The following is a 10716-nucleotide window of genomic DNA, read 5'->3' as shown; positions in this document are numbered from 1 at the left end:
TAATTGGCATAGCAGAAGGATTTTTGAATAAAACTGACTCTGTTTCAAACCAATCAGATACACAATCTGATACAATGAAAGCCTCATCAAAAAATGTAAAACTACCTCCTTTAGAGGTACCAACATTTAACGGATCATTTCATAGCTGGTTAGAGTTTAGGGATGGGTTTACAAGTTTAATAATCAATAATTCAGAATTAACTGATGTAGACAAACTACACTATTTGAAAAAATCATTAGTTGATAGGGCAGTTGGGGCATTGGATGAGTTACCAACTACAAACACAAATTTTAATTTTGCATGGCATTTATTAGGTGAAACATATGAACGCAAAAAGTTAATAGCACCCAGTCACATTGATAAGTTAAATGAATATCCACATATAAATAATGAAACCTCATTCGAATTAAAAAAATTCTCTACTTCAATTAAAAAAGACTTGAAGGCATTAAAGACATTGGGTTATTCAGTAGAACAATGGGATGTTATTTTAATTTGTATATTAGAAAAAAAAATTGGATAAAAACACAAAAAGGGAATAGCAAAAAATAGGGCCACTTAATGAGTTTCTGACAATCACAGAGTTTTTATCATTCTTAGATCAAAAAATACACAGCCTAGAAAACTCAGAAGATGATAAAGATAAACCCAAGTCATCCTCTGAGACAAAACGTAAGTATGAAAAGGCTCCTTTTTCAAAAACATTTTTAGCATCACACAGTGTCATCTTTGTGGACAGTCACATTATCTTTATGGGTGCAAATCATTTCACAAATTGTCTATCTCATTAAGACGAGCGAAAGTTGACAAAGTCAAGGGTTGTTGGAATTGTTTACGGGAAGGTCATACAGCTCAAAATTGTACAATGCGGGGTTGCAAAATTTGTGGTAGGAAACATAGTACACCTCTACATTTAGATTCACATTCATCAGGGCACAATGAACACAACTGGGAACGAAATACACAAGGCAAAGATAGAATACATCCACAGGTTCAAAATTCATCACATTCATCAGGGCACAATGAACACAATTGGGAACGAAATACACAAGGCAAAGATATAACACATCCACACGGTCAAAAGTCACTTCAACTTCAAGGTTCACAACCACCAATACCACGGACACATAATCAAACTCAGGGTATACATTCACAGGGACAATTTACACATTCTCGAACACTAGAGCCAAATAAGCAAGGGCAAGTTACACATATTCAGGCACATGAGGTACACTTACAGGGACAAATCACAAATTTTAAGGGGCAACATGATTTAGGTGATGGGGTACCTCACTCATTGTATTCGGGACAGGTTAAGACTAAGGACTATAGCACTATAGAAGATAGGGTACAAGTTAGCAAATGCAATCATACCAATTCAATTCATACAAAAACGGAGATTTTGCTTTCAAGAGCATTAGTTTACATGCAAGACAATTTTGGAAACTTTCATGAATGCAGAGCCTTGTTAGATTGTGGGTCTCAATCAAACTTTATTTGCAAATCATTGTTAGAAAAACTCAATATCCCAACGGAAAAGGTAGACATTCCAGTGGCAGGTATCAATCAAGGTATTACAAAAATTACACGGGCCATGAAAGGTATAATACAATCTAAAACATGTAGTTATAAAGTAAGTGCATTTATGTTAGTTATAGATAAGATATCTGACAATTTACCAGCTTTTAATCTTAATTTAGAAACGATTGACATACCAAAAACATTATGTTAGCTGATAGCTCTTTTGGAGTTTCAAAACCTGTTGAATTATTGTTAGGTTCATCTATATTTTGGCAATTACTATGTGTAGGGTAAATAAGACTGGGAAAAGACAAACCTATACTTCAGAAAACCAAATTGGGATGGGTGGTATCAGGGCCTGTGAGAACAATTGACAAAGGGGTACATTTTTCGGGTATGGTTTCATGTGACTTTTCTGCACTCAGCTTGAATGAACAGATGGACAATTTTGGAGAATTGAAGAATTGGATATACATAAAAAACCCTTATCAGTAGAGGATAAACATTGCCAGGAACTGTTCAACTCAACCACAACTAAGGATTTACATGGACGTTATATAGTACAATTACCACTTAGAGAAGATATTACAAAACTGGGGGATTCTTACAGCACAGCAATGAAGAGATTTCAAAACTTGGAGAAGAAACTGAACAACAATTCATAGAAATTAGAAAACATAAAGTTGTAAACATTTATTTAGAAAACATAAAGTTGTTATTGCTTTTGATATTGAAAAGATGTATCGGCAAGTTCTTATTTCTTCAAAACAAAGGGATTTACAAAGAATTTTTTGGAGATTTTCATTGGACCAACCTATAAGCACATACAAATTAAACACAATAACTTATGGTTTAGCACCATCAGCCTTTCTCGCAATAAGATGTATACAACAAGCAGCATATGAACAAATGTCAAATTTACAAGAAGCGTGTCAAACTATTTTGAAGGATTTTTATGCAGATGATCTATTATCAGGAGGGGACACAATTGAAGAGGTTAGGAAGTTAAAACAGGACATCAGTTTCATTTTGAGCTCAGCAGGATTTCAGCTCAGAAAATGGGTCTCAAATAAACCAGAAGTATTTGAAGGGGACTTACAAAATAATCAAAAAGTTGAGCATTATTTGTATGAAGACATCACTAGTAAAACTTTGGGGTTGTACTGGAATACTCAATTGGACATCTTGCAGTACAATATTAATTTTAATATACAATCTTAGACAACCAAAAGATCAGTATTATCAATGATTTCTCAAATATTTGACCCTCTGGGTCTTGTGGGACCAGTCATAATCACGGCTAAGGTTCAATCATTATGGATACTCAAATTGGATTGGAATGAGTCATTACCTCAGGATCTTCACACAGCTTGGAACAAATTTAAGGAAACAATTTCAGATTTACACCAAACACAAATTCCAAGACATGTGTTATTCTTACAACCAAAGGACATTGAACTTCACTGCTTCAGCGATGCATCGGAAATTGCATATGGGGTAGCAATTTATGTACGGTCAATAAGTCACGATGGGTTATATCATGTGCATCTACTATGTGCTAAATCAAGAGTAGCTCCGTTAAAGACAATCTCATTACCAAGGTTAGAGTTGTGTGGGGCGTTACTCAGCGCAAAACTTGCCAGGGAAGTTATACATACAATGGACATAAGATTTAATAAAGTGCATTTTTGGACAGATTCGACAATTACATTACATTGGATAAAGGGCGAGGCTTCAAAATGGAAAACATTTGTGTCACATCGGGTTTCAGAGATTCAAAATTTGACTAAAACATATGAGTGGCATCACATCCACTCCAAAGAAAATCCAGCCGACATCATATCCTGGGGGATGGAACCAAAATTACTTAACGATTCCTCACTTTGGTGGAATGGTCCAAAATGGCTAATGGAAGATAAGGAGAAATGGCCTTATTTTAATATAAATGACTTAAGTACTTTGGAAGTGCCAGATAAAAGGCCAGTTAAATTTTCATTAATTGTTACAACATTGCATACAATTTGGGATAGATTTTCAAGTCTTAACAAGTTACAAAAAACCACAGCTTATATTCTGCGATTTATAAACAATTGTAGATTGCCAATAGGTGAACGTAAATGGGGTATACTTACTGTTGATGAAAGGAAGGGCGCACTAATAATTCTAATCAAAATGGCTCAATTGGAAACATTTGGTTCAGACATTTTGTCAATAAAAAGATTAAGCTCATTATGTAAGACAAGCAGTCTCATCTCATTAAACCCTTTTTTAGATTCAGAAGGTATTTTAAGAGTTGGTGGACGTTTACAAAATTCAGATTTACCATTTTCACAAAAACATCCAATTATCTTACCAAAAAATCATGTGCTCACACGGCTTATCGTTACTTCATATCATCTTAAACATTTACATATGGGACAACAACTTTATTATCTATTTTACGGCTAAAATTTTGGGTTCTTTCAGGGCGTAATACAATCAGACATATTCTGCACAAGTGCATAACATGTTTTAGGGCAAGGCCAGTTACGATAAATAATCTAATGGGTCAATTACCTAGATCACGAGTAGTAGCATCCAGACCTTTCCTTAATTGCGGTATTGATTATAGTAGTCCCGTTCAGTTAAAAACAAGCAACCTAAGAAATTGTAAAATTGTTAAGAGTTACATTTGTATATTCACTTGCTTTACTACTAGGGCAACTCATATTGAATTGGTTTATGAGTTAACTACAGAGTCATTCTTAAACTGTTTCAAACGTTTTGTTGCTAGAAGGGGTCTCTGTCAAAACTTGTACTCTGACAATGCTACAAATTTTGTGGGGACAAACAATCATTTGAAAGAACTGTACTCATTTATAAGTGATACAAATATCAAGTCAAAGTTTCTCCAGCATTTTGTTGATCACCAAATCAATTGGAAATTCATACCTCCCCACTCTCCTCATTTTGGCGGGGTATGGGAGTCAACTATTAAGTCTGTAAAATATCATTTAAAAAGGGTATTGGGGGAAAACAAATACACATATGATGAGATGTATACTCTCCTGACACAGGTTGAATCATGTTTAAACTCACGATTCCTCTTACCATTGTCCAATGATCTACTTGACCTTGGTGTACTCACGCCAGGACATTTTTTAATTGGAGATTCCTTAATGGCTGTACCACAAGAGGATCTCACAGATGTCCATACAAACAAACTCAAGCGATATCATCACCTCACGCAAGTTATTCAACATTTTTGGGCTAGATGGTCGCGAGAATATTTGTCATCTCTTCAGCAACGTACAAAATGGAAAGCAGCAAGTCCTATTATCCAAAGGGGCTCGATGGTTATTCTCAAAGATGACAAACTTCCTCCAATGAAATGGGAACTAGGAAGAGTAGTCGATGTGTATCCGGGCAGCGATGGGATAAAGCGCGTTGTGTGTGTTCGTACTGCTCATGGTACATTCAAAAGAGCATGCGCGAAACTATGTGTTTTACCGATTAGTGACAATTAGCTCGTCCGGTTATATAGTTGTTGACACTATTTCGGTCTGTTGAAAGGCATGTGTTACTTCAGCCTTTCAAGGGGGGCGGCATGAACAGTGTAGTTAAGCCGACTCTGTACGCGGCATCTACGCGCCGACTCGTAGCAAGATGTCAAGAGAGACAGAACCAAGATGACGAACAAGAACTGACAGTTTTTACGTTTTTTAGTTTTACATATAAGTTTTAAGTTGTAATATGTATTTTTAAAATAATAAAAACCAAATATACAGTCCACTTAAGTCGTACGGATTTATCATACCCAACTACGGATATCCACACAAAACAGCACATTTAAATGCAGATTCTTTATCTAGACTACCAGCAGCCAATATTTCAAATGTAATTTATGATGTTGCGGATAAATTCGAAATTATGCAAATTGAAACCCTACCCGTTACAGTAGAAGGAATGGCAAAAGCAACACAAACTGATACACATTTACGTAACTTACTACAAGGACGAGGCATAAATATTGAACCTTCACAACGATTTTATATACCCCAAATAGAATTTACGGTACAGAGCGGTTGTATCTTACGGAACGACTGTGTTATAATACCAGGGAGCCTTCGAAAAATAATATTACAGGAACTACATACTGCTCATTTTGGGGTAGTGAAGATGAAATCTCTTGCACGAAGCCATTGTTGGTGGCCAGGTATTACTAAAGACATTGAAATATTGTGCAAAAACTGTTCTGTTTGCAATGAACACAAAAATAACCCTAGTAAAGCACCAGTCCACCCATGGCAGACATCTACAGCACCATGTGAACGTGTCCATATAGATTTTGCAGGACCTTTTATGAATAAATATTTTTTAATACTTGTGGATGCATATACTAGGTGGCCTGAAGTACATATAGTAAATGATATGACAAGTAAAACTGCAATAAATGTGCTAAGGAAGATCTTCACAACTTTCGGGATTCCATTTTACTTAATATCAGATAACGCCCAAACTTTTGTTTCATATGAATTCAAAAGATTTTTGAATGAAAATGGTGTTTTACATCAATTAAGTTCACCATATCATCCTGCTACAAACGGTTTAGCAGAGAGATATGTACAAACTGTCAAGCAATCTCTGCGTAACCGGAATTTTAGTACAGGTGATAAAGAGCTAGAGTTAAATATATTTCTATTTCAATATAGAATTACACCTAATACTACTACAGGTTTAAGTCCTTCAACCCTTATGTTTGGTAGAGTGATACGGTCAAGGTTAGATACTTTTAAACCAAAAGTTGTTTGTGACAAAGCTCAAGATGATAGTTACAGAGTTTTAAATTAGGGGGAAAGAGTGGAAGCTAGAGATTACATACATACAAACAAATGGAGATTTGGACGGGTAGTAGAAAAACTGGGAAAGCTGCACTATATAATCTTCACTTGCAGGATTGCAGGAGAACTTCACTTCAAGTTCTCCTGCAATCCCACGAATAGCAAATCAATCTCAGTCTAATGATGTCTACCGAGCATCACCTCTCTCTACACTCTCAGGCAAAAAGGAGGTTCTACTCCAAACAGCATGTGTTACAATTTATGATTCTCATAATAATCCCGTTAAGGTTCGCTGCCTTACAGACTCAGCTAGTCAGCTTTCGTTTATCACTGAGGAATTAGTAAGTCGCTTGAAATGTATTCCTTACACAAAAAGTCTTCAAATTTCTGGGATATCGGAAATCTGTTCGACGTCGAATAAAATGGTGGATTTAAATATTTTCTCAAATGTCAATCCCACAAAACATTTTACACTCTCTTGTGCGATTCTCCCAACCATCACTTGTATGAACCCTCAAATTACATTGGATTTTAATGCTCTCAAAATTCCACCAAACATTCACCTAGCTGATCCAGAATTTTGTACTCCTGCCGAAGTTCAAATGCTGCTTGGAGCAGATGTTTATTTCGACTTACTTACGGGTTAATAAAATTAGGCCCTAATCTTTCTACCTTAACAAATACTCATCTCGGATATCTTGTAGGTGAAAATGTACCTTAATCCTCTGGGTCAATTGACTCATATTCCACACTTAACATTCAAGAAAGTACTCAACCTCGAAATGAAGTATCCTTGTTCGTTCAAGTTCAAAATTATTATGTTATGGGAAATAGAAGAAATCTCGTCTTCTGCTTTTCCTCGAAAAATCCTAACTCATTCGGAGCAACAGGCCGAAGACATTTTTAAATCGTCACTTAAAATATTATCATCTGGTAGATTCCAAGTAGATCTCCCTTTCAAATCTCCCAACGAATATAAAAAATTGGGCGAATCGTTTTTCCTCGCAAAGAAGCGATTCCTAAACCTCGAACAGAAACTGATCAAGTCAGATCAATTATACGCACAGTATAAACAATTTATTCATGAATATATTGCACTTGGACATTGCAGATATGTGCCTCTCTCTACTCGAAATATTCACTCTGATTTAAAATACTTTATTCCTCACCATTCCGTTTTAAAGGATAGCGTAACAAATAAATTGCGTGTTGTCTTTGATGGCAGTATGAAAACTACCTCAAATCTAAGTCTTAATGTTAAATCCCGAACAGGTCTTTCTATTGAACATCTTATGGCGTGATTCACCTCAAGAGGATTTGAAATGTCTTCAACTCGAAACTGTTACTTATGGATTAAATAACTCCAGTTTTCTCAGCACTAGATGTCTTAAGGAGTTAGCTCAAAAATATTCCGAGAAATTTCCCTTGGCTAGTGATGCTCTTTTAAATTGCTATTATATCGATGATGTGCTGTATGGCTGTAACGATTTCGAAACACTCTTAGAAATTCATCGTCAATTAACCGAATGTTTAAACCTCGCTTGTTTCTCGCTTCATAAATGGTGTGCAAACTCACCTGAATTTCTCGCAGGTATTTCTCATATCTCGAATGAAGCTAGTTATGTAATCAATCCTGAAAATCACACGAACAAAATTCTCGGCCTATGTTGGAATTCTCATTCCGATCATTTTTCAGTTCTTGTGCCAAAGGTTACCGTTAAGGATACCTATACAAAAAGAGAAGTCCTCTCTTTAATTGCTTCCATTTATGACCCTATCGGATTGATTGACCCTGTAGTGGTATCTGCCAAATTAATTATGAGAAAGATTTGGTTAGAAAGGTTGAATTGGGATGACCACCTCAGTCCAAATTTGCTTACAGAATGGAATCTATTTTTACAAACACTTCCTCACCTCTCCAATCTCAAGATTCCTGGGTTGCTGCAAAATTCTAGCAATGTAACAAGTTCTCAAATACATGGATTTTCGGATGCAAGTCTTAGCGCGTATGGTGCTTGCGTTTATTTAAGAACTTCACATGAAAATGGCTTTATCTCTTGCAATCTAATCTCTTCAAAGAGTCGTGTTAGTCCTGTAAAAGTTGTGACTCTTCATCGATTAGAACTTCTAGGAGTATTATTACTCTCTAATCTTGTTACGAAGATTCTTTCTGTCTTGATTCCATCCTAATCTCAGATAAATTCTGCCAATTTATGGACAGATTCCGAAATCGTCCTCGCATGGATTAATTCACACCCTTCTCGTTGGTCTACCTTTGTAGCCAATAGACTAACTCAAATTCAAGAACTCACCTCCAACCATACATGGAGACATGTACGATCGAAAGACAATTCTGCAGATATATTATATCTCGTGGTGCTACACCCTTGCAGTTGCTTATTTGTGATTTTTGGTTTAATGGTCCTCAATTTTTGTCAGATCCACACTTTGATTTCAACCTCTTTGCATCTAATGGTCCTTCGAGTATTAATGTTGATGAACTGCCTGAACTCAAAAGGGTTACTCATCTGATTAGAAAACCATATTCACAAGTGTATGATGCCCTCTGCAAATTTTCATGTTTCACTCGACTTCAGAGAGCTTTTGCATACTGCCTTCGTTTTATTCACAATGTAAGAGCTAAGTCTCATAGACGTACAGGTCCTCTCACTCCACATGAACTCTCTAGTTCTAAGTTAATGATTATTAAATTGACCCAGTCTCATTTCTTGAGTTCGGAAATCCAATTTTTAATGGATAATCATCTGCTTAACGATAAGTCTATTCGTAAATTAAATCCCTTTCTAGATTTGTCTCAAATGATACGAGTAGGCGGTCGTCTTCTCCTTTCAGATGTTTCTTATGATCAGAAATTTCCTCTACTGTTACCCTCAAAATCACATATTGTCAATTTATTACTTACCCGAGAACATCGAAGACTTCTACATTCTGGCCCTCAAAATACACTGTCCAATGTTAGATTGAAATTCTGGCCTCTTGATGGTCTTCGACAAATCAAACGTATAATACAAAATTGTCTCACTTGTTACTGTTTTAACGCACAAGTCGCTTCCCAAATCATTGCTAATCTCCCGAGGGAAAGAGTTCAAATTGCATGTCCATTTATAAACGTTGGAGTTGATTTTGGTGGTCCATTTCCAATCAAGACCTCTAAACTCAAGAGAGCTCCCCTTACTAAGGCCTATATGGCAGTGTTTGTATGTTTAGCTACTCGCGCTGTTCATGTGGAATTAATTTCCAGTCTTTCTACTGAAGCGTTCTTATTGACTCTGAAAAGGTTTATCGCCCGAAGGGGTAATCCGAGTATCATTTTCAGCGATAATGGCACCAACTTTCTAGGTGCGAAAAATCAATTGAAAGAACTTTATGAGTTGCTTCTCAAAGGTGATACCTCTGAAGCTATTCGCTCTTTCGCTACTTCATGTCAAATTCAATGGAAGTTTATCCCTCAACGCTCACCACACTACGGTGGTATTTGGGAAGCTGTCATAAAGAGCTTCAAATATCATCTCGTAAGAATAATGGGTAACTCCAATTTTACTTTCGAAGAACTATCCACTGTACTTTCGCAGATTGAAGCTGTGCTCAATTCACGCCCTATCTGCGCGCTCTCAGATAACCTGTCCGATTTTTCCTTTCTTACTCCCGGACACTTCCTTATTGGGTCTAACTTAATGTCTTATCCCGAATCAGATCTCTCTGATATTTAAGAAAATAAATTGTCTTTGTGGAATAAATGCACAAGAATTCAGCAGCATATGTGGAAGGTTTGGACCCGCGATTATCTTAATAGGCTTCAAAATAGACCTAAATGGTTCACTCCTCAGGTAGGCATAAAGTCTGATAATCTCGTCTTGTTTAAGAACGAAAACTCGCCTCCTCTCAAATGGCCTATAGCACGGGTAGTTGAGACATATCCGGGAAAGGACAATAAGGTAAGAGTTGTTAAGGTCAGAACTCCTGAAGGGTTATACGTTCGCTCTATTGCTAAACTGTGACCTCTTCCTATGACTCACCTTCAAGAATTTTAATAGTTTGTTAGTTTAGTTATATCTTTCTTCAAATTGTACATAAATATTTTTTTTTGATGCGTTCACATCAAGGAGGGAACTATGTTGCGCAGCGCAACCTAAAATTATGGTCCAAATGACGAGCACCCTTCTTTCAGAACAAACAACTACTTTTGGTTTTAAGTCGAGTTGTACCCGAGAATGCACGATAGATGTTGCTTATATTCTTTGCACAGAATTGCGAGATTATCACGTACTCCCTTTTCAATTGTATTAGAAAAAACATCAGTCATTGTCACTGTCATATTTGTTATTAAAAATTATTCGCTCATTTTTCACCTGA

At 36.3% G+C, this 10716-nt stretch overlaps 3 protein-coding genes across 3 annotated transcripts; all 3 read left to right on the top strand.

Moving 5' to 3' along the window:
- The first annotated feature begins 2260 nt into the window (after window positions 1–2260).
- LOC140442278 (uncharacterized) lies at window positions 2261–2743 on the top strand. The gene has a single exon (XM_072533352.1). It carries the CDS (start codon window positions 2261–2263, stop codon window positions 2741–2743), a length of 483 nt encoding a protein of 160 aa, XP_072389453.1.
- Window positions 2744–7596: 4853 nt separating this feature from the next.
- On the top strand, window positions 7597–8532 carry LOC140442275 (uncharacterized). Its single transcript, XM_072533351.1, has one exon. It carries the CDS (start codon window positions 7597–7599, stop codon window positions 8530–8532), a length of 936 nt encoding a protein of 311 aa, XP_072389452.1.
- Window positions 8533–8666: 134 nt separating this feature from the next.
- LOC140442274 (uncharacterized) lies at window positions 8667–10073 on the top strand. Its single transcript, XM_072533350.1, has one exon. The coding sequence runs from the start codon at window positions 8667–8669 to the stop codon at window positions 10071–10073; it is 1407 nt and encodes a 468-aa protein (XP_072389451.1).
- Window positions 10074–10716: the final 643 nt, after the last annotated feature.

The sequence above is a fragment of the Diabrotica undecimpunctata genome, chromosome 5 (genome assembly GCF_040954645.1).
Source record: "Diabrotica undecimpunctata isolate CICGRU chromosome 5, icDiaUnde3, whole genome shotgun sequence".
Lineage (NCBI taxonomy): Eukaryota > Metazoa > Arthropoda > Insecta > Coleoptera > Chrysomelidae > Diabrotica > Diabrotica undecimpunctata.
Note: the sequence above shows the minus strand (reverse complement) of the source record. Positions and strands in the feature narration are given on the sequence as shown.